This window comes from Vanellus vanellus, assembly GCF_965231255.1.
Source record: "Vanellus vanellus genome assembly, chromosome: 1".
NCBI classification, from domain to species: Eukaryota; Metazoa; Chordata; class Aves; order Charadriiformes; family Charadriidae; genus Vanellus; species Vanellus vanellus.
Genome location: NC_138905.1, coordinates 54,746,457 through 54,770,748, shown reverse-complemented (window position 1 = coordinate 54,770,748; position 24,292 = coordinate 54,746,457). Strand labels below are relative to the sequence as shown.

The 24,292-nt window shown below is 49.0% G+C and overlaps 3 protein-coding genes across 3 annotated transcripts; 2 read left to right on the top strand and 1 right to left on the bottom strand.

Moving 5' to 3' along the window:
• Window positions 1–15,617: 15,617 nt before the first annotated feature.
• LOC309680344 (histone H2B 1/2/3/4/6) lies at window positions 15,618–15,998 on the top strand (the record flags this gene model as incomplete). Its single annotated transcript, XM_082493908.1, has 1 exon — window positions 15,618–15,998. The coding sequence occupies one exon, from the start codon at window positions 15,618–15,620 to the stop codon at window positions 15,996–15,998; it is 381 nt and encodes a 126-aa protein (XP_082350034.1).
• Window positions 15,999–16,888: 890 nt separating this feature from the next.
• LOC309672583 (histone H2B 1/2/3/4/6) lies at window positions 16,889–17,269 on the bottom strand (the record flags this gene model as incomplete). Its single annotated transcript, XM_082484119.1, has 1 exon — window positions 16,889–17,269. The coding sequence occupies one exon, from the start codon at window positions 17,267–17,269 to the stop codon at window positions 16,889–16,891; it is 381 nt and encodes a 126-aa protein (XP_082340245.1).
• A 319-nt stretch (window positions 17,270–17,588) lies between these two features.
• On the top strand, window positions 17,589–18,319 carry LOC309681737 (histone H2A-IV). The gene has a single exon (XM_082495674.1). The coding sequence runs from the start codon at window positions 17,622–17,624 to the stop codon at window positions 18,009–18,011; it is 390 nt and encodes a 129-aa protein (XP_082351800.1). The 5' UTR covers window positions 17,589–17,621; the 3' UTR covers window positions 18,012–18,319.
• Window positions 18,320–24,292: the final 5,973 nt, after the last annotated feature.

The following is a 24,292-nucleotide window of genomic DNA, read 5'->3' as shown; positions in this document are numbered from 1 at the left end:
ACCTCAGCCTTCTCCATGCTGGTTGTCACTAGTTCTGCTGTTTTATTTATTGGGGGGTTCACTTTCTTTAATCTTCCCTTTCTGATCAATGTACCTGTAGAAGCCCTTCTTATTATTCTTCACATCCCTGGCCAAATTTAGCTCCAGAGTAACAAGAACTGTGCTTTCACGGGCTTTTGCCTGGTCTTCGTTAGGCCTTTAGTAGACCTTTGTCAAGGCGGGTGCATCTGCCACACAATCCACCCTATGACCACAGTCACAGTTTGCCTGGTTTCCTTGCAGTGGTGGTAGTCATCTCTTGCCTCCAAGGTTAAAAGACAGCGCAGTTTTGCTGAGTCTTGATGACTACTGTGGATCACAGTTTCTCAGTTGTTTTATGGTTATACGGGGATATCAATTACATGAACAGCTTCTGAGGGAGTATATTTCACAACCAACACAGATCTCACAATCACGGGCTTAATACAATTTACCATAATACAAATTACAACTATCATAGCCACAATCACTATCAAAGATTGAAGGACGCCGGCAAGCCACCCAGAAAGAGGAAATCCAAACATGTCAAAAACTTCCCCCAACCAGTTTGTTCCTAGTGCAGCAACGATGGCTTCTGAATCTCTGGCTACTTTCTTCATCTTGTTGATTTGGTCTTGAAGCAGCATTGGTACGTTTGGGATGCAGACTCAGCACTCATCTGCTGACAGATTCACATATGCCACATATGTCTTTCTCCTTTAATAACAGGTCTAATATGGCTTGGTTTTGAATTGTCATCTTACTGGTATGTTGTAATTGATTGTTTAAAAACTCCAGATTGTCAGACGTGGCATTGGCTAAAGCCGACAGTTGTAGGCCTATTTCCAAAATGGATTGTCGGTTTTGTATCAGGGCAATTCCTACTCCAAATAATTATTCCACCCACCACCCAATTCAGGTCGGGGTTTCTTGCCATCCCTTCCGTAAATCACTTGGTCTACAATCCCACCACTTGTGTGGCATGGGCTCTTCCAGATAAATGGGGCAGAGGGAGAGCACGGCCAGTGTATAGGCCAGCTCAGTCATAGTTGAATATAATTGGGAATATAGGTGGCCATTGGAGCATGCCCATACTAAGTTAGGGCATGAACGCCACGGAAGTAAGAGGAGGACAATAGCCTTTCTTGCTACTATCTAAGACAGAAGTTCATGAGTAACTGGTATTACTGCACAAACAGCCCTGTATCAGAGCTTTCTTAACAGGACGGTATAACCATAGCAATGGCGTCTTACCAATGTTTTTGCACCCGATTTCTACTTGGCAGTTCCAGGGAGGAGATTTTTTCACTGGAAGTATCTTATCCTTTTCCCTGTCCCAACTAGGTATATAGGCATATCTAGCCCACATGTGGTTGAGAGGACAATAAAATGAGTTTTAATTACATGTGCTGGGACACTCATTATTAGCCCTTTCAGGGTGTTTAATACACCATGAGGCATTTAATAGTTTTGTATATTGTAGAGAATGATCATCAGTGCTCCATCAAGTATTATCTTTGACAGTTCCCCATAGAATATCAAGAGCATGGTTCAATACCCTTTACAATCCACCCCATGGCCGCATTGGTGGGCAGGAAAGTGTATTACAGTTTGCAACCCATACAGAGACAGTATTTATCATGTCAGATAACCAGTTAACTATGTATCTTCCAGATCCCTCACTCTTTGAAGTATAGCTATTATACTGTTTCCATGTAAGCTCAAGAGACAGAGATATGTTAACATCCTACACAAAGATTTGCAAAGAGTCTTCTGCCGTCTTAGGTGTGGGTAGACAAACTGTTGCAGCGGGCAAATCCCACTGACATTTTTGCTACCATACTGTTGTCCAGGTCCTGGTCATTTCTATTGGTCACAGTCACCATCGCCAGTATGAGCACCAAGGTGGTCTGGTTTTCCATTGTCCTGTAAGAAAACACAGAACTGGCTTCAGGCTTTGAAACCAGGCTTCGGGGTTAGAAGTCAGGGATTATCTACTGAGCACTAATGCAGTATTTTTTTCCATTTCCGTCCAGGGTTTCCCAGACATATAAACCTCTTGGTTTTGCCAGGGTCATGGGTACAATGCCAATAGAAGGTAGTTTCACCACAACAGGGTAGCCTACGCATGCAGGGAACTGGCCCTTTTGAACATCAGGTATGGGAGGTGTTGCCATCAATATTCCCACAGGACAAAATGCTTGAATCTTTGGCCTTCCACAATTTTCCCACTGGTTATTAACAGTAAAGACTGCTTGTGGCAATCATATGTCCTAATTATGGTGTGAGACATCAGCATGTCTTTTAATCAAATTATTGGTTCACTCAGCTATATAGCCTGGGAATAATACGGGGTGTGAAACACCCATTTGATACCTTCTCCCCATCCACAGTCTTGTACCACCGTGGCAGTGAAATGGGACCCATCATCACTTTGTATGCACTCAGGAAGGGGTAAAATACTAAACCACTTTCTTCGCCCTTGGACTGTCTGATTTCTGGTGGCGGTGTTAACAGCTGATGGGACATTTTTTTTGTTGCACCCATCACACCTATTATGTTTAGAGCTTTCTTGATAGTTTAATCCCTAACTCAGTGGCGTGTTGCTTATTTAAAACACTAATTTGGCCCCTAGATCAACGAAAAAAATCTAAAACTTGTTCGCTTTCGGCCCACGGGGGTGTGTATATAAGGTTCCCTGTCAGCCGACCATCGGCAGGAATTCACAATGAGGAGTCGGCGGCCCGAACTCCAGCCCAGGGGTTCTCTTTTTTTTTTAACTCATTCAGTCCCCTCGAAGGGACGTGAAAGGGTTACCTTTCCCTTCCTGAGGGGGGAAGGTTGCTGGCTCTTTTGTTCCCTAGTTTTCCCCTCTAGCAATTCCACCAGTTTCTGGATATGAACTGTGGACTGTCCACGCAACATTGTTTGGGGTACCCCTAGTGCTAATGCTTTTCGCCAAAGGCTATTTCTTTCTAAATCGCGCCCATAAATCACTATATTGTGTAGCGTCTCCGCACAAGTCAAAGCGTGCGGGGGTGGGGGGTGGGATGAGGGGTGTTCTGAGAGTCTCGCCCATCGCTCTCAACGGCTTTCTGAATGCTTTATCTCAGGGATTGAACATCTATTTTCAAAGCAATCCCCTAATTTTGAGGGGCGGGGGGTTGAGGTGGCTGGGGTCCACCGGTGCAGCCATCGGTATCCCTTGCTGTCTTCTTTCATACATTGTTTGAATACAAACGGCTTTTCTTTCCCTTTCCGCTACCTCCGAAAATCCTTTAACCCAGACAGTAATAAGCTCCCCTCACTCTTTGGGGTCCGCACCCCTCAGTCTCGTCATCACTCAACAGCACCCGATCCCCGCACCCACCCCCCCCCCCCCCCCCGCCGCCGCCGTTAAAGCAGCTCTCCGTAAATTCTCCCTTTCCGTCTCTCCCGGTTTTCGCGCGAATTTTGTTTGCGATTCACGGATCCCGGGGCCCGCCCGGGGGGTGGTACGGGGAGGGTGGTGCGGGGATTCCCGCCGTGCAGACCCGTCTGTCACTGTTCTACTGTTCTAATTAGAGGAGGCACATCCTCTTCCTCCAGTTCCTCTCTTTCCTCAGAACTGTTTTCATCAGGGTCTCCCTATCTGCACCCGCAATTAATTTTTGGATTTCAGCAATGCCGGGGGGGGGGGGGGGGGTGTCTTTCCGCTTGTGTTAGTATTCTTTCTTTTCTTTTTTTTTTTTTTTTTTTTCTAATAGATGTGTCCACTCTCTTTCTCTTTTCATTTCCGCTTTTAAACTATCTATTTCTCATCGCTTCTTTAAATTATCCTTCTCTAACACTCCGGAATAATTATAATGATCTTGCGCTTGAATTCAACGGGGACCCAGGATGGCATACATAGTCCCTTTATCTCTGCCATCTCGGTTATTTCCGCGGCATTCTTCTACTCTTTTTATTACCGCTTCTGGGTAAAACCACTTCTCTTTCTCCCAGGGGACACCTGGGGGAGAACTACCACCGTGCCTCCGTAATAATTCCTCTATTGACATTATCCTGCCAATTACGTCAATTTAATCTCGCAGAGGCTCACAAAATCAAATTTAGACAGGTGATAAACTGAAAATAAACTTTATTCTAACCAAAATTGTTTAGAAGAGGACTGGAAATGAGGTGTACCGAAATCGTTTAGCACTCCAATATTAGTAAACCACAGGTTTAGAATGTATGAGGAAATTCATACTGCACAACTTAAGGATTCTTAAGCTTTAGAAATGGTGATTCAAAATGTGTACAATCACGCACCGAGAGTGTGTACACTCCTGCGTGTACAGGAGATGAACCGTGGAATGGTGTCCCCGCCCACAGGGAGAGTCCCTGACCGCAGACCCGCTGCTCTGAGGTGCATCTCTAAATGTTTTTCTCGAGAGGACCCCGTTTATACCCTGTTCGAATCTGATCTGTGGTCATATATGGTCATGTAACCTCCCCACTGGCTGAATACCCCAACTTCCTCACCTTTCGACCTAAACGTGTGTTTGCTGGCTACCACCCTGTGGGTGTAACAAAAACTGTGGTGGGAACTTTCCCACGCTTTTGTCAGGTCTTTGTTAGGCCTTTATCAGAACTTCCTCAGGGCTCTGTCGGGGCTGGTGCATCTGCCACACCCGTACACTAATTTCTTACACATCTGAAAGTCCCCTCTACTAAAATTCAATGTCTTGACTTTACTTTTTGCCCAGCCCATATCCCTCAAGTTCATGATGCGTCTGGACCCAGGCTGCAGCCCAGGCTGCCACCAACCTGGACCTCTCCAGTTCATTTATTTGTGTTGGTGAGCAACAGGTCCAATGGTACTTCTCCTCTGATTGGGTTGTCCTTCATCTGGATTGAAAAATTACCCTCATCACTCTCCAGGAATCTCCTGGACTACTTACAGCTTGCTGTGCCACTTTTCCAGCAGTTGTCAGATTGATTGAAGACCCCCCTGAAGGATCAGAGCCTGTGAGCATGATGCTTCCTCTAGTTGCACTAAGAAAGCTTCTTCAACACCCTCCCATTGATCAGGTGGCCTGTAGTATATACCAATCGTTATTGGTAATATATTTATTTACCTAATATTTATATATTTACTCTAATATTTACCTATAAACTCTCAAGTGTTAATCACTGTTTTTTTTAAAGACAACTCTGGGCAATCAATTCCTTTTTTTTTTTTTTTTTTACATAGAAAGTGCGCGAACACACCCACCTCTCCTTCCTTGTGTGTCCCTTCTGAACTGTTAATATCAACTACAGCATTCCAATGTGGCAATTCATCCCATCACGTGAACTATGACTGCTGGACTTTTACTGTTTGCACATGGAGGTACCCATCACACAGATGCAGCAGAGGAGGCAGGACTGAAGCATACATGGGAATACTCCAAACAGGGTCATCAAAGTCGTTCATTAAGCCTATAGCTGGGAAGCCCCATTAGCATGTTTTTCACGTTGAGCTCCGTAAGGCCTTATAGCATCTTCCACATTTTCTCAGGCAAGTAGCTCTTAATGATGCCTGTGCTGCCGAGCATTCATACTTTATATATGCGATCCAGTTAAGTTCATTCAGACTTATGGGTGCTTCAGGTACATAAGAAACATAAATGAATTCACAGAGTCACTCAAGGCAATTCAAATCAGCCCTTGATGTAATTGCAGACTTTGGATGATTTGGAAGATATCTTTTGTCTGTGAGTGATGGATTTTATTTAAAAACTTATTTATCATGATGTTATACATCATAACACATTGTTACATGAGTAAGAAGACTTCATGTCTCAACAGGGAAGGGGTGACAACTCCATGCTATTCAGCCTCCAGAAAAGGACTCTTCCCCATGACAAAAGGTTTTTGTATTCATATAGATTTAAAATCCCCAGATAGATCATTAATCTTTTAAAATAAGGAAACCAGGACCGGAGGTATGGTAGGCATTAAGATACAAAGGGATGCATAGATACAGCTTTCTTCAATTTCTTAAACTTATCTCTGTGAAAAAAAAATATTTAGATTTTTAAAAAGTTTTATTTTGGTTCAAAGAAAGAGAGAAATAGCTCCTTGATCATTCCAGACCGCATAGTTTTCAATAACTTCCAAGGTCAGTTAAGGGATAATTCTAAGAGTCTGTTCTGATCAAGCAATCAAGCAATTAATCTGTGAAATTATAAAGTTTCTTGTTTAGCATTTAATGTTTCAATGTAATATTAATATAATATGTATGAAAATGTTACTGTACTGGATGAATTTATATGTGTATAATAATAGTTTAATTTAAAGCCTAATTTTGCCAGTAGAGAATGTGAATTGAGGTAGAGAGAAAATAGCCAGTCACCACTCTTCCTTTCTGCTTAACCCATTCCTTTAAGAAACTGGGAGGGCCATAGAGTATGCAAAATATGATGTGTCTGGAAAATGTGTGCACAAGCTGAAGCCCAGAAGGTTGTATAGAACAGAAATTCTGGGTATCACTAATCTGAATATTTCTAATAGTCCAGGCAAATGTTCAAGACCTTTTGGGGGGAACATGAACATGTGAAATAAAGCATTACAATGCTACGTGAACGTGACATTTCCTTTGCTGCTGCACACTTTGTGCCTGTCATCCGCGACCTCCCAATGTAGCATGTCTGGACTGCTGTTGCCCGCCCTGTGCATTGGGGCACAGCAGCTCCTTCCCACTGTGGGTTACTCTTGGAAAGGAGGTGACACTCTCTTTCCTGGGCCATCCACTCCACAAACAGCCTCGGCCAAGGTGCTGTGCCAGCTGGCCAAGTTTTCATTTGTATTTTGAGATGGTGAGAACAAAAGTTTAGTTTTGACTACTGCCTGGCCCCTGCAGCAATGTGGGTCTGTTTTTCACCAGGATGAAATAAGAAGCGACAAACATGTAATGGTACAGCTTGCTGCAGAGCTGAACTGTCCTGTACAGTCTCCTATAATCTGCAGGCAGCGCAGGCAGGGATGGAGTGGCTGACCCGCTCCCTAGCTGCCTGGTGCCTTGGCTCAGAAGACCCATTATCGATGGTGGGAGATGATACTACAAAGATGGGAAAAGTGCAATCAGCTGCAGTACTTCAGGATGTGGAAGACATCTAAGCTACTCTTCCTCCTTGTAGGCTGCGATAAATGAGCAGCAGAGCATTACAGGTGAGCACTGAGAAGAAAGCTGAGACCCTGGAAAGCTGATATCCATGGGTCTTTCCCAGACATTTTGAGGTTGGGAAGACCTATGCATTTCAGAAAGAGCTTGTGCTCCTCTCCTTCCAGGTGATACCCAGGAAGCCATAGTGGGCTTTTTGCTCCCAGGAGTCACTTAAGTTGTTTGCTACAGTCCATAACTGCTGTTTCCTCCTTTCCCCTCCTCAAAAAAAAAAGTTACAGGCCTTGAAGGTTATTCTGAAATCTTGTCTGACAAGGTTGCTCTGGATGCAGCCCAGTATTCACAAAATAAATGAATCTCATTCACCGAAAGAGATCAGCAGAATCGGCAGAACATACCTACGACACCCTTAATTTTTAATGATTTCTTCTCTTAACCTGGCTCATGAGTATCCTGACTGCCCCATCTGTCAGTAGGACCACAGAGGAAAGCGTGGGGACACCACCAGCATCCACTTCCCTACAGGATGCTGCCAACTATCACTTGGGCATACAGGCACTGGAGGCAGGTAGTCAGTACGGCTCAGCTTTGATTCACAGGTTCCCAAGGATGTCTTCCTCTCCTCAGGATATCATGCACTTGCGTCACTGTCACCTCTGACACTAACTCTCTCCTTTTTTTTTTTTTGCCTGACTGCAGACAGACAACTGAAGCAAGTTAGTGAGCATGGTAACTATTTTCTGTTCAGTTGGACAAAGAAATAGTCCATCTTCTCTGGTGCTTAAGAATACCCACCACAAAATTCTGTCTAGACCCACCATAGCGATGTTCAGCACACTCCTTGGCTGCAGCTCAAAACCACAATTCAATGCCACAGATCAGGAATCAGGACATTTGATGAGGCAGGGAAGAGGTGGATGCTATGTGTTCAGTAATGACAGGTACTGCTTGCATGCTTTAAGGAAAAAACAATCCTTCCCTAGGAGGAGGAGTAGGGATGGGAGAGGGCTGGTACATAGCAACATCCTGAGAACAAGGGGAATAACAAACAGGAGTCACCTTCAGATGGGTGAGGGGGATAGGAAGAAGGACAGAAGGAAAGAGGAAGGAAAGACAGAACAGGCTGATGGCTACTATTATTGACACCTATGATACTCGGCAGCCAATATTCATAGAAGCAGATGCAATACTGAACTGTGCCACTTCAAGTCAGCAATCTGCCATCTTTATGCAAATCAAGGGGACCATGCCCTGATATTGTCCCAACATCAGGTATTTGAGAAGGTCGGGGCATATTGAGCTAGAAAAAAAGTGAACTGTGCAGGATCAACAGTGAAGGCTGATATCTCAGGAACTGCTTGGAAGCGGCTGAATTTTTATCAGTCCTCATATCTGTGCTACCATCACTAACACATTAGGTGGGGACAGATATGTAAATGATGGCTATTTGAAGGAGATTCTGTATTAAGTCTAACTTAACTTCAGTAAATACCTTCCTCGGTGGACAAACAAGTTCAACAAAGTTTGTGAGTGAGCAGCAGAAGGGGGCTGCCCCACAAGGGCAGGTGAGCTGGGAGATGAGGGGGAGAGCATGGCAGGTAGGGCCCACACATGGCGAGTGGGGCAGGGACGGTGGCAGTCATTGGGAACAGCCACAGCCCTGGATCACTGAGCAGGTCCACAGGGACAAGGCTGGGACAAGGTCGAGCCAGGAAAGTGCAGCCGGTGGATGCAGACATGCACAGGCACAGCATGTAAGCTAAAGCCTGAGCCTAAATGCAACCCCAAAGCCAAGAGGCAGAGAACAAGATCTCAAGAAATCCTCAAACAAGTAATCTTCAAGTCTGGCAAAGGGAAAGGGAGAAAGAAGGTTCCAGCAACAAGAAGCATGTTTCCCTTATGGGAACGGAGTACAATTGGATGCAGAAGTATGAGCAGAGCTGCAATGAAATCTGCCTGTTTCTAGTTGATGTGATGAATAAAGCATTCTTGCTCTACATTGCCGGCGCAGGGTCGGATCTTCCATGGTATGGAACCGGTGCCCAAAACTCCCCTTCCAAATGTCAGTCTATGTTTAGGGAATTAATTCTTCCGTAAGATCTGAAAACACACGAAAAGTTAGGAGAGGGACAGGTTGGCCGAATCTTTGTGGGCTGTTCCGGCGGGAAAGACAATGCTTTTCAAGAACAAAAGGGTGCTAAAGCCCCTGTCTTCGGATGTGCAAATTTTTTTCTTTATCTTAGATAGGTTCCCATTTCCTTTGACATAGGGTTGGTAGACCCGCCCTGAGCAATGAGCTCAGCTTACTCGTTTTCAGGTCTCCATACAATTTAGTTCATGGCTAGAAAGGCATCACATTAACCTTCGTGACTCGAATGTTTTTGTTTCCTTATGCTTGTGGCTGCCGGGCGAAGTTTGGTAAGCAGCTCCCAAAGGAAAACTGATTTATACTGCCTGGGATTTTTTTTTTTTTTTTTTACTTCTTTTTTAACCACGCCTTCTGGTGCTGATTCCTTCTCTTGCCATGGCACTTAACTTTCTCTCCCAGACAATATGCAATACGCAACAGTCTTTTAGGGAGAAAACTTTGGCAGGCGACAAATGGCAGAAAGGTGACACATGTCTGCAAAAATCCAACTAGAAGAGGGTTTTAATTTAGATTCTCTTCATCTCAAGAAAAAAAAAATAATCCTGGAACCATGCGACTTTATAAGGGCACAGATCGTATGCAAGCGAAAGTGTTAAGTTTTTTTGTAAAATATTTGTTTATGTCGGTGATGGTTGCCATAGTTTTGTGGAGATAAGGCACTTTATCCCACCACTGAGAAGAGGAACTTTATCGCCACCTAACGCTAAGATATTCTCACCATTGTTGTGAACTATTTCACTCTAAAGGGACCGTATGAAGCTGTTCTTGGACAGCTAAGGATAACACAGAGCAATTAGTGATAACTAATGTGAGGCGAAGTGTGGCTTCCCTGCCAAATCTGTGCACATGAAAGGAGCGGGTGGGGGTGCTGCTCCCTGGTAATCTGCCTCTTGTCTCGGCTGCGAGGAGAGTTTGGACTGCTGAAGGGCACAGTGCCGGACTGCCCCGTGCCACAAGGAGCCAGGGGACACTAAGGACTCCGCGCCGCCCCTTCGCTGTGGGCTCTGCCGGATCCTCCCTCCCGCCCCGGCCGGGGATCCCTCCCACGGCCGTGTGTGTGCCCGGGGCTCGGATCCACGGAGAGGAGGAGGAGTTTGCCGGCCTAAAGTTCGAGGAAATCGTTGGAGGAACCAGCGTGGGGAAGTGGAGAGGAGGGGGGCCGGGGGGGGGGGGGAGAGGGGGGGGTCGTGTAAGGAGGCTACCAGTCAGTGCCCTGCCGTGACTCAGCCCCGAGCCTGACCGCCGCGGGCTCTCCTCTCCCATCTCCCCATTCGCGGCTATTTCCCGTATGAGTGAGCTCCGCCGCAAGTCCGAGCAACAGCAAACGGAGGGACGGGGGCTCTGGGGAGGAGTCCGATACTTCCATTCGGGGTAAACCACAGATTTTACTTCGGCAGTTCCCACACTTCCACCTACGATCGCTTTTCCCTCAACACCCACCCAAGACAGAGCCTCGGCGGCAAGAGGAGAAACAAGGCAGGATTGCTGCCGGCGGGACAGGGCGGGCGAGGTGGGATGCAGCGTCTTGCGGGGGAGAGGAGCTGCTCTGTGACACGGTATGCGGGACCCTTTTGTTTCCGCGCTTACCGCCGAAGCCCCATAAGGGTTAATTTGGGGCTCATGAGTAAGATAGCTCCGTGCAAAGGGCATCCGGCAGCGGTGCAAGAAACAGAGGTAATTGAATCTCTAACGCGTATGTTGCCAGAAAGGAATAGCCAGATAAGACAAATACAAATTCATTACAGAAATGTGTTTGTAATTATCATCTCGGTCAGATGTATGGGTCGGGAGAGGAGCCGGGAGCGCGGCCGGGAGCAGAGCGCGGCGGGACGCGTCGTCGGTGCCAGAGAGGAAAGAGCCGCGGCTTTACGCTGGGAGCAGCGGGCACCTTCGCGACCATCTCGTCTTACCTGGGGCGAGCGGGGCTGGATCCCGCCGCCGAGGGAGCCTCGGGCACGGCGAGCAGCGGGGCAGCGCCGCGCTCGGCAATCAGGAACGCGGAAATCCACGAGTACGTAAGTAATCCCGGCGCGGTGCTGTCGCGACTTGCGCAAGCTCGACCGAAGAAACCCGAGATGAAAGATGATCTGCGTGAAGCGCACAACACTCTCACGCCCCACGTCGTTAAGCAGTAGGAGGACGAAGATCTTAAGTCTCCTTCCAAGTGTTCGTGGGTCCCAAAAAGGAGCACTTATTACAGCGACCTTAAGAGACCGCTTCTCTCAACAGCCCACTGTTGAGTTCCAGTACACTGCTTTGTTCTGGGAAAAGATCCTTCACTTCCTTAATGTTCCATAACACGTTTACCATAAAATGATGTGCAAACACACACACACACACACAGTGTCCCCCACACACATCGCACTGTGCTCCTGAAGACGACACTGCACCCCGAAACACACATTAGGTTTGCACTCCCCGACACAGACAGCACCGTGCACCGTCCGACACACACTTCGCTCCGCGCCGAAGCCGCACACATCACTCTTCCGCCGATGACAAACACAGCGGTCCGCTCCTCCCCTATAAAGGCATCGTTCCGCTCCGCAAAGACACTCCCATCACTCCACATCGGCTCACAAACACACCGCCCAGCCTACGACAGTCCCATCGCTCTGCGCCTCCCCAAACACATCGCCCTGCCGCGTCGTCGCCTCCCTTCCCCCCCCACTTTTCTGAAACATATCGCGCTGCGCCGACGGGGACACACATCTGTCAGTGCTCCGACACGCACACATCGTCCCGAGTCCGACACAATCATCGCTCTGCGCCCCCCAAACTACATTACCCTTACGTCCCGACACAACCAGCGCTCTGCTCCCCCCAACATACGCTGCGCTCTGAGTCCAAAAGCACACACATCGCTCTGCACCGACAGACACACGCAGCGCTCTGCTGCGATGGACAAACACAGCGCTCCGCTCCGCTCCTCCCCTACACAGACATCGCTCTACGCCCACGGACACGCACAGCGCTCCGTTCTCCGAAGACACTCCCATCTCTCTGCACCGACACACAAACACACCGCGCAGCGTACGATAGTCACATCGGCTCTGCGACTCCCGAAACACAGATCGCCCTGTCGTGGCGTCGCTCCCCCTCCCCCCGCTTTTCCGAAACATACCGCGCTGCGCTGAAGGACACACACAGCGCTCAGCACCCCCGCACGCACACATTCCCCTGCGTTCGACACAGACATCGCTCTGCCTCTGCCCCGCAAACCACCATCGTCCTGTGACCTCCCCGAAACACATCACTCTGCGCCCCTCAAACCACACTACCCTTACCCCGCGACATACACAGCACTCTGCACCCCCCAAACATACGCTACGCCCTGAGCCCAACAACGTACACAGCGCTCTGCACCGATGGACACTCGCATCACGCTGCTACGATGCACAAACACAGCGCTGCGCTCCTCCCCTACACCGGCATCGCTCCGCTCCCCGAAGACACTCATCGCTCTACTCCCCACAACGCACACATCGCCCTTCGTACGACAGAGCCATCGCTCTGCGCTCCCCAAACCACATTAACCTCACGCCCAATAACACACACAGCGCTCTGCTACGATGCACAGATACAGCGTTCAGCGCTCGATGCCAGACACATCGCTCCGCTCCTCCCCTACGTCGCTCTACACCCACGGACACACACAGCTCTCCGTTCCCCGAAGACACTCCCATTGCTCTGCACCGACTCTGAAACACACCGCGCAGCGTACGATAGTCCCATCGTTCTGCACTTCCCGAAACACACATCGCCTTGTCGCGGCGTCGCTCCCCCTTCCCCCCCTCTTTTCCGAAACACATCACGATGCGCCGACGGACACACACGGCGCTCAGCGCCCCGACACGCACAGAATCCCCTGCGTCCGACGCAGCCGTCGCTCGCTCTGTCCTGAAACCACCGTCGTTCTGCGTCCTCCCAGAAACACATTGCTATGCGCCCCCAAACCACATTACCCTTATACCCCGACACAACCAGCGCTCTGCGCCTCCCGAAACACGTAGTGTTCTGCTTCCCCCAAACATACGCTGCACCCTGAGCCCAACAAAACACACAGCGCTCTGCACCGACGGACACTCGCATCGCGCTGCTGCGATGCACAAACACAGCGCTGCGCTCCTGCCCTACACCGGCATCGCTCTACTCCCACGGACTCACACATCACCTCCGAAGACACTCCCATCGCTCTGCACCGACTCACAAACACACCGCGCAGCGTACAATAGTCCCATCGCTCTGCACTTCCCGAAACACTCATCACCCTGTCGCGGCGTCGCCCTCCGCTTTTTCGAAACACATCGTGCTGCACCGACGGACATCCACAGAACTTAGCACAGACAGGCACACATCGTCCTGCGTCCTCCCCGAAACACATCGCTCTGCGCCCCCCAAACTACATTGCCCTTACCCCGCGACACACACAGCACTCTGCGCCCGCAACATACGCTGCACCCTGAGCCCAACAGCACACACAGTGCTCTGCACCGATGGACGCTCGCATCGCGCTGCTACGATGCACAAACACAGCGCTGCGCTCCTGCCCTACACCGGCATCGCTCCGCTCCCCGAAGACACTCTTATCGCTCTGCTCCCCTCAATGCTCTGCTCCCCATCGTCCTTCGTACGACAGAGCCATCGCTCTGCGCTCCCCAAACCACATTAGCCTTACGCCCGATAACACACATCGCTCTGCGCCGACGGCCACACACAGCGCTCTGCTACGATGCACAGACACAGCGTTCAGCGCTCGATGCCAGACACATCGCTCCGCTCCTCCCCTACGTCGCTCTACACCCACGGACACACACAGCTCTCCGCTCCCCGAAGACACTCCCATCGCTCTGCACCGACTCTGAAACACACCGCGCAGCGTACGATAGTCCCATCGTTCTGCACTTCCCGAAACACACATCGCCCTGTCGCGGCGTCGCCCCCAACCCCCCTCTCTTCCGAAATACACCGCTCTGAGCTGACGAACACACACACACGTTCCCCTGCCTCCGACAACAGCCATCGCTCTGTCTCTCCCCCGAAAGCACCGTCGTTCTGCGTCCTCCCAGAAACACATCGCTCTGCTCCCCCCCAAACCACATTACCCTTACACCCCGACACAAGCAGCGCTCTGCGCCTCCCGAAACACGCAGTGCTCTGCTCCCCCACAAACATACGCTGCACCCTGAGCCCAACAACACACACAGCGCTCTGCACTGACGGACTCTCGCATCGCGCTGCTACGATGCACAAACACAGCGCTGCGCTCCTGCCCTACACCAGCATCGCGCCGCTCCCCACAACGCACACATCGCCCTTCGTACGACAGAGCCACCGCTCTGCGCTCCCCAACCACGTTAGCCTTATGCCCAATAACACACACATCGCTCTGCACCGACGATCACGCACAGCGCTCTGCTACGATGCACAGACACAGCGCTCTTCCGCCGATGACAGACTCATCGCTCCGCTCCTCCCCAACAAACACATCGCTCTACGCCCACGGACACACACAGCTCTCCGCTCCCCGAAGACACTCCCATCGCTCTGTACCAGCTCACAAACACACCGACCAGCGTACGATAGTCCCATCGTACGATAGTCCCATCGTTCTGCACCTCCCCAAACACACATCGCCGAGTCGCGGCGTCGGCCCCCCGCCGCGCTTTTCCGAAACACATCGCGCTGCGCCGATGGACACACATTCCCCTGCGTCCGACACGGTCATCGCTCTGCGTGTCCAGAAACACACGTCCCCCCGGAAATACATAGTTTTGTGCGCCCCAAAACTCATTCCCTTTACCCCCCGACACATATATCGATCTATGCCTCTCCGAAACGTATCGCCCTGCGCCGCGACGGAGCAGTGCATCGCTCCGCCGGTCCCCTACACACACACGCCGAGGGACGGACACATCGTGTCGCTCCTATCGCTCTGCAACGATGGGCCGCACATCGCTGCGCGCCCCGCGCTGTTGCTGCCTCTCCGCGCCACACGCCACCGTTTACTCCCCAGGACACACAGAGGGTCGCGCGCGTGGGGCCGCCGCTGTGACAAACACATCGTTTTCTCCCTAAGACAACACACGAGGTGCATCGCTTGATCGAAGGGCACGTTCGCCGGTGCGGGCAACCCCGGCAACCCCATCTCTGATTTCACTGAGTCATAGGGCCGGCGGGAGGTGTGGCTTCCTCGCTCGTAATCGAGTCTATAAAAGCTGCTACGCACAGCGCCGCTATAAAAGGAGCTCCCGCGGCCTCGGCGTTATCCCGTGTTTTGTGAGCGCTCAGACAGACAGAGCGAGAGGCACTTTTGCTGCGATGCCCGAGCCGGCCAAGTCCGCCCCCGCGCCCAAGAAGGGCTCCAAGAAGGCGGTGACCAAGACGCAGAAGAAGGGCGACAAGAAGCGCAAGAAGAGCCGCAAGGAGAGCTACTCCATCTACGTGTACAAGGTGCTGAAGCAGGTGCACCCCGACACGGGCATCTCGTCCAAGGCCATGGGCATCATGAACTCCTTCGTCAACGACATCTTCGAGCGCATCGCCGGCGAGGCCTCGCGCCTGGCGCACTACAACAAGCGCTCCACCATCACCTCGCGGGAGATCCAGACGGCCGTGCGGCTGCTGCTGCCCGGCGAGCTGGCCAAGCACGCCGTCTCCGAGGGCACCAAGGCCGTCACCAAGTACACCAGCTCCAAGTAAGCTGTCTCTGCACCCTGCGCCAGACCTGCTCGACCCAAAAGCTCTCTTTAGAATCACCAATTTTTTCACTTGAAGAGCTTGGTCACTGGTGTTTTCCGACCGTTATTTAGCTTCTCTAAGTCTTGCTTGCATAGAGACCAGTTTTTCATGGGTTATTGCAGTTTTCCTATATCTCTGAGGATGAAGTTTTAACCCGATATTGCAAAACGATAGATTTCAGAAACGCCCATCAGGGGGCAGCAGGGAGTGAGGAATCACGGTCGTTGACGCGCGATTAGACTTTAACTATCTGTAAATTAGTCTATTCTGGGATCATTAACAATTTTGTATTAGGAACCTTAAAATAAAGAAAAAATATGAAATAGCTTAATTAATCCTCTACGGTACACATTTTAAACAGGATTTTTTTTTTTCCAGATAGGGAAAAAAAGTGAAACAAAGCACTAAAAAAATAAATTCCTTACTAATTGCTAAAATCTTCTACACCTATATTGGTGTATGCACATGATTGATAACACAGAAGTTCATAGCATTAGAATTAGGGAGAAAGGACGAAAACAGGACTGAAACTGCCCTGACTCGGGAAGAGCGATCACCTTAACCACTTCCCCTTCCTCTCATTTCAGACGCTTGGGACTTTCGCAGACCAACGGCACGCAGGAAGTGGGCAGTGAAAGGAAGGTGCCCTGCAAACATCTGGTGATAGAAGCAGCCTACAAGAGCACACACAACAGGCAGTATGAAGACTCACTGGTAACAGCTACGCTCAGCAGAGCAGAAAGAGCTGTAAAGAGGCAAGTACGGGGCAAAGATAGGTGTACAACAGCTCTTTTACTGGAAAAGTGGGTGGCTCTTAAAAGAGCCTTTGGGTTAGTCTTTTAAACAGAGATTTACTTGGAGCTGGTGTACTTGGTGACGGCCTTGGTGCCCTCGGAGACGGCGTGCTTGGCCAGCTCGCCGGGCAGCAGCAGCCGCACGGCCGTCTGGATCTCCCGCGAGGTGATGGTGGAGCGCTTGTTGTAGTGCGCCAGGCGCGAGGCCTCGCCGGCGATGCGCTCGAAGATGTCGTTGACGAAGGAGTTCATGATGCCCATGGCCTTGGACGAGATGCCCGTGTCGGGGTGCACCTGCTTCAGCACCTTGTACACGTAGATGGAGTAGCTCTCCTTGCGGCTCTTCTTGCGCTTCTTGTCGCCCTTCTTCTGCGTCTTGGTCACCGCCTTCTTGGAGCCCTTCTTGGGCGCGGGGGCGGATTTAGCCGGCTCGGGCATCACAGCAAAAGTGCCTCTCACTCTGTCTGTCTGAGCGCTCACAAAACACGGGATAACACCGAGGCCGCGGGAGCTCCTTTTTATAGCGGTGCTGTGCAAAGCAGCCTGTCCACAGCGCTGCATCGCCATTGGTTGGAAGTTCTACTTCGGGCCGTCACTCCCCGATAAGCTTTGCTATTGGCTACCTCTCGATTCGCTTTCCCATTGGCTGTCGAAACAACGCCTCCCTAACAGCCTATCACAGAACGCGCCTCCGCTCCGCCCAGGCAGGATATAAACCGGCGGGCGGGTGCGGGCGGGACAGTTTCTTCATCAGAAGACCTGTTGCGTGTGTGTTCGCTGAGTCGCTGCGATGTCGGGCCGCGGGAAGCAGGGCGGGAAGGCGCGCGCCAAGGCCAAGTCGCGCTCGTCGCGGGCCGGGCTGCAGTTCCCCGTGGGCCGCGTGCACCGGCTGCTGCGCAAGGGCAACTACGCGGAGCGGGTGGGCGCCGGCGCCCCGGTGTACCTGGCGGCCGTGCTGGAGTACCTGACGGCCGAGATCCTGGAGCTGGCGGGCAACGCGGCCCGCGACAACAAGAAGACGCGCATCATCCCCCGCCACCTGCAGCTGGCCATCCGCAACGACGAGGAGCTCAACAAGCTGCTGGGCAAGGTGACGATCGCGCAGGGCGGGGTGCTGCCCAACATCCAGGCCGTGCTGCTGCCCAAGAAGACCGACAGCCACAAGGCCAAGGCCAAGTGAACGCATCTAAGACGAATCAGGACACTATACAAACCAAAAAAAGGCTCTTTTCAGAGCCACCCACAATGGTCATAAAGGGTTGAGTCGCTCTCTGCAGTTTCGGTTCTGAATGCAGGCAGAAACATGTAAGCTATTTTTTTTTTTTCTCTGCTGTTCACCTTTCCTGCTTAAGCTTTTTGTACTGTGGTTTTAGTAGCGTTAATTGCTACTTTAAAAACAACAAATTGTTTCGCTGTGGGGTGCAAGTTAGTTGCTTGTTGCTTTTTTAGAATTGCTTCGTATTTTATTTTTAATAAAATATATTCATGCTTTAAGAAAGTCTATATATCTTTAACGTGTCAGCAGTGGCAACTTTTTTTTTGTATATTAGAGTAAACGTTATGTCTCTTGGTAAGCAAAATCTGGCTTTGCTGTAAGTGGTCTATGCAGTATTTGTTAGAGGGTGATGTAAACCGAAGTGTTTTTATCAGTTTAAATTATTTTTCTTCTGTTGGAGGATATCAAAGAGTCGATAGCTGTTGCAGCTTCTGAGTTTTAAAACTCGGGGGGAGGGATCAAAGTGCACGCACACAAAATAAAACCCTGAAGGAATCCCGCGCTCCGACAGCGACTCTAAATCAATTCTTTCGCAAGAGGAGCGATGTTCCCTTCCTCGGGACCCTTGTTGATTTCCAGTTTTCTCTGCATTTTAACGCTGTCTTGTGAGAGAGTCCCGCTGGCTTTCCTTGGTAGAACTGACTCTGCAGAGCAGCGTGGAAGGATGCCAGGCCGGGCAGGGTTACCAGCGTTCTCAATGTGCTCCCTGATGGTGATGTGCCACCACGGTGACGGCCGCTGCGTTTCACTGGGAAGAGCACTATCGCTTTTAATTTCGTTTTTCTGGCATTACTGACCGGATCCGCCCCTCTCCTCTCTGAGACACGGGGTGTTTCCAGTTCCCTCCCCTCGTTTAGGGAGAAGGCAAGTGGTTCTTAGAAGAGATGCTGCCGCTCCAGCAGAGCATCCAGCACAGTGTTGCCCTAAAGTCATTTTTCTGTTTTGGTGCTGCCCTGCTTCCTTCTGGTTTCCTTCTGGTTTTAGCGGGGCTCCTCCCTGTTGTTTTAACCTTAGTTTTGTGCAGGCCCTCGGCCACAGATGCCAACAGTTTCCTGGCTTTCCTAGGGCTCTTATTTTTTGCATTCCGTGGAGGCAGACACGGCCCTGGTGATCAGCTCCACGGTGGCACTGGAGCAATAGGAGCGGTTTTAAACATGACTACAGTCTTTCCCCATCTCTGTTCTCTAGCATGTGGAAAAGAAATGTTTGGGCTAAAGTATCTGTGGACCTGGTATTCGCTGAGTTTAGCTTTCCTAAAATTGAGTGGTTAAGAAGTTCACCTACCTACAGGGGAGCGAAGTCTCTATCCCCGTCTGTGTTTATTCCATGTAATTAAACCGTTGTCTCTATATCGGAACCGCTGGGGATTGTAGCAAAATTGGGGAATGGTCCGGTGAAACCCCCTGGGTACACGTGTGTCATCTTAATGTCGTGTGAGAGGATTTAAATTCTAGTTTCTTCTAGACTGTAGAAACTTTCCAGAGGACATTTTTTGTTTTATTTTTTTCCCTTATAAACGAATGCTCTGGTATCAACAGTACAAATGCGATAGTACAGAAGATATAGTATTCCTTATTATTTCATTAGATATTCCTCTTATTTCCTTGTTGCAGAATGCGTTTAGGCGTTATGTAGCTCTAGTTCCAAATCGTGTATCTGGAAAATAAAACCTTAGAAAACGACAGGGCTCCATGAGGTCTGAAATGTGAAGGGCCGGAAGGCCTCAAATGTATATTGTGCAGCCAGACACTTTCATCAAGGTGCTTCATAGATCTGGTTTACCAAAACTGCGCTAAGTGGGCAGATTGGTTTTGAAAGCATATTTCTAAAGGCGAGCGTGAACACTTGCAGTCTCCTATAAGCGGTACAGACGGATTCCAGGTTATTTCTTTCACATTAACTCGGTTTTGCAACAGCAGAATGGGAGAGGAAGGTGAAAACTCCTGTGATAGAGAGACAAAGACGCATTTGCCCCCTCCAGTCAGTGTGAATGGAGACCACTTAGCAACTCTGTGGAACCGGCGCTCGGAGCGGCAAAGGGCAGCGCATCCCCCGCCCGCCGCCTTCCCCCCCCCCCCCCCTCCCGGCGGGTCCCCGCTCCCGGAGCCCTTCCGAGCAGGTGGGCGGCTGATGGCAGCAGCCGCCACTACCCATCCTCACCTCCTCACTCAACAAGCTTGAGGAAAGGAGGGGGGAGTGTGTTTCGGCACCCAGACGGAAGATCTGGCTACACATTGATATGAATCAATTATGTATGAATTTGCTTCTTTTTTTATTTTTTTTTTCTTCGTTGTGCGTTTTATTCCTTGGGGGAGGGAAGCCGAAAAAGAACCAAAACACTCGAAGGGGGTTTATAGCTAATAAGCGTTATTAGCTTTACTGTGTGATTTAATCCCACGAGCGTAATTTGGGTAAGTTAAGGGAGGAGAGCTCAGGCTGCAGCCGAGTTGCCGCCTCGCTACGTGAACGCGGCGGATAACGGAGCGGGCGGCGAGTCCCCACCAGGATCCCTCATTTCTTCAGCGACGACGAACCCCCTCCGGTTTGTCGGTCCGGCGGTGGCAAGCGGAGATTTTCCTACTCCCCACGCCGCTGCCAGAGGAGGGGATTTAAGGACTGACCCGGCTCCGAGGGAGGAGGGAGCCGGAGTCCATTGTGGACGAGGGGAAGGAGGGAGTGCGGTGTATCACGGGCTGATTCAAGGAAAGAAGCGGGGAGGGAGGACACAGTGGAGACAGGGGAGTTGCGGGGTTTGGAGACTGAGAGGGGCTGCGCTGCCAGAGGAGCCTGGAAACAGCGGGAAGAGTAGTAAAAAAAAAAAGTCATGTATCCCCGGGAAGGGCAGAGGGAGCACCCCGGATTTTTAAATCTAGGATCACATTTTATTTTCTCTTTTTAAACAAAGTTAAAAATCTCTTTCATTGTCAAGAAGTAAACCTGTAGTGTAAGCGGAAGAGTCCACGTTATTCGGTTCAGAGAAATGCTGTTAATGAACCCCAGTGCTTCTGAAACCTCCTGATGTCCCCTGTTAATGCCCTCTGCCATTTCCTGCTGAGAAATGCGGTCTGTCATGAAAACATTATCAGGTGGAAAATAAGGTAAAAAAGGAAAAAAGAGTAAAAGACTTACCTGCCTTCGTGGTCTTAGGAAAAGGGTTAATCGCTGTGTCTATCAATGTTTTAGAAACCCTCTTTGTTTGATTTGTGTCCCGCCAATAAACGCGCCAATAGAAGCCGCTGTTATAAGTGTGAAGTACAACACATACACATCCCATGAGGTTATTGCGTGACATTTCAGTATCGGTTAAGGCTAAAACTCGGGGAGCTAAGCGTGCCTTACACCCGCCTGTGACCCTTTTCTTTCTTCCGTGGGATTTGTGCCGGCGATTTCAAAAGGCGGCGTTTAAAAGTCCCTGCACGTAGCGGGTGGAACCGATTCAGATATATTTTCTGGGCTTCCTGAGCCAGTCCAGCTGAGCCAGGGTTTGCCTGTCGTGCTGTCAGCCCGCTCTGCCGGTGCGCGGAGCACAGGAGGAGGCGGCCCTCTTTAAAGACGTATTTCGATGTGTAGAAAGATTTGGGTTATGCCCTTCCTATGGTATTTCTTGTCCTCTTTTCTAAGCGGGGTGATCAAAGACGCTAACCTTGCTGTGGCCCAAGCGCATAAGGCAAAAAAACCCTTTATCGTGTGGAGTGTTCTGATTGTTTCGTGTTACAGAGGCTGCTACTTGCTACAAAGGAAAAAGGGGATGCATACAAGAGATGCACGTATTTCTTCACAGGTCTGATGCTGCACAAAGGCAGTGCAAAATCTTTTACTCTGCCCGAAGTCCAAATTTCAGCTGTAACTTTCCACCTGTGCCTTCTTTTTATTCTGGGAATTATTTCGTCCATTTTCCTTTGACTGTTTCAAGAACAAAATCTACATGCAATGCAAGTAGGATTAAAAGTACAAAAAGGTTGTGGATTTTACTGGTGATGAAAATTCTGAGCTGTCTTGATGCTCCTTTCACATACAGACTACTTATTTTTTAATTTTAAAATGCAAGTATGTCCAGAATTACTTCCTGAGCTTTTCTGTGTTAAAAAGTGAATGGAAGAACTTCTGCGATTAATACTTAGTATCATTTTTGACAAGGAATGCTTTTGGAACAACCTCTCCGTCAGGATGGGCTGTCAAATAATTTAGTTCTTTGCTGCCACCAAAGAAACCCAACCGAAAACGTAAAAAACCTTTTCCACCTACATAGGCCTCTGGTTGTGTGACCACAGTTCTCGAGGAAAGAGCTGTCTTTGCTCATTGTAATGCTTCTTCCTTCCTTGTAGGGTCTGTGAGCCAGCGAGGGAGAAGGGGTGTTCCTAGCTGCATCCCCCTCTACTTCCAGCCCTCTGCTCCAGTGAGATGTGTGTCACATCTTGAGCTGTGCTGTGCTCTGTTATAGCACAACCCTGAGACCAGGTTTTTGGAGCCCAAGGACTTTTTTCCTTTCCAATCTGAACCAGGCACATTTTCATCACTGGCCAAAAGCATTACATCAAGGTCTATATAAGACCAATTTTTTTTTCCATAGATGCAGTAAATACTTTCTCCCTCAGCTCTAACTATTTTGAAAAAAGATATTTTCTATTAAAACTGGAAAAGAAAGTCTCTGGGAAACAAACATAGCAATAATTTGCCCTATGTGTTGAGTAATTGTAATCTCTGGCCACTAGGAAAAGTAAATTGATTTCCTGAGTAGGCAAGCAGACATTGATTTACTCCATAAAAAAAAAAATAAAAAAATAAAAGGAGGAAGTAGTATAAAATTGCTATAGCCTGTGTGTGATTTTTTCAGCTTTTGAATCAGGTGTATGCCATCTATTTCTTGTTTCTGATTCACTGTCTGGTCAGTTAACTAGAGAATACAATTATTTCTTTACCCAGCTGGTGTATTTCATTTTTGCAGAAATAAAAGCACAATGTTTAAGCATGATGATTGATAAATACAAATTTTGCTGTAGGTATGCTGATCTAGAGAACATGTAAATCTTTCCAAGAGGGCTGCTAACTTTATTATTCTGTTAAAAATAAGATAAGGGAAATTTTTTACACTGTTTGAATTGTCCTTCAGTATTCTTTATGGCTGTAGGAGTAAACTGTAATGTAACTGATAATTTGATATACAAAACTTTGCTGATATAAAAAGTATGTTGACAAAAACGTTTGTACAACTAAAAATAATTATTCCTTCTATTTCAGTTGCTGTGAATAAAGAGGTATTTTAAAGGTAGACATGGAGGGTAGAGAAAAATACAGCATAAAGGGCCCGTTTAAAGATTATGTATTCTAGCACTTCCCATTGCTGAGAATTGTTAGGATTAATAGCCTCACTCAGCACTGGAAGCTAAAGTAGTTGAAGCCTGCCATGGTGTAACCCCCACCGATGGCTAGGACAACCCAGCAGCTCGTGCAGTTCTCTCCCTTCCCACCCAGAAGGGTAGGGAGAAGAGGGAGAAAGGGAGGGTAAAGGAAAGGGGAAAAAAATCATGGCTTGAGGTAAAGACAATTTAATAGAACAATAACAGAAAATGGAAAATAACAACAATAATGGTAAGAGAATATACAAGATAGAGTAAAACAATACAAGTCACTCTCACTGCTGGGTGAATTGGTTGCCCAGCTCATCCTGAGCAGTGACCTGGTCAACCCCCATTTATATACTTAGCATGACATCTATGGTATGGAATATTCCACTGACCGTTCCACTGTTATGTCTATGCTCCTTCTCAGCATCTATGGGAAGCTGAAAAAAAGTCCTTGAATAGTATAAACATCACCTAGCAACAACTAAAGCAATATGCATTATTGACATTCCTGTCATACCAAATCTGAAAACACAGCAACCACTCTCAGGAAAAGTAACTCTACCCCAGCTGAAATCGGGACAAATATGCACCCTTTATTCCATACCATTTATGCCATGCCCAGGTCTTACACTTTTCAATAAATCACCGCCACTTTTCCCTCTAAAATGTCCACTGAGTTCATTTAGTCCATAGCATTGGAGTCCATCTCTCATAACAGTCTTTCAGGGCAGGTGTATGATGTTGAATTGTGGCATGTTGCATCTGGAGCTCTCAGCTGGTGTATCTGGTGTGGTCCATGCCCACAGTCTGGAGGTTGAGGATGTCAATCTCAAGAAAGTT

What these genes read in the sequence shown, in the direction of transcription:
- LOC309681737 (XM_082495674.1), top strand. Translation starts at nt 17,622, where the DNA reads ATGTCGGGCCGCGGGAAGCAGGGCGGGAAGGCGCGCGCCAAGGCCAAG.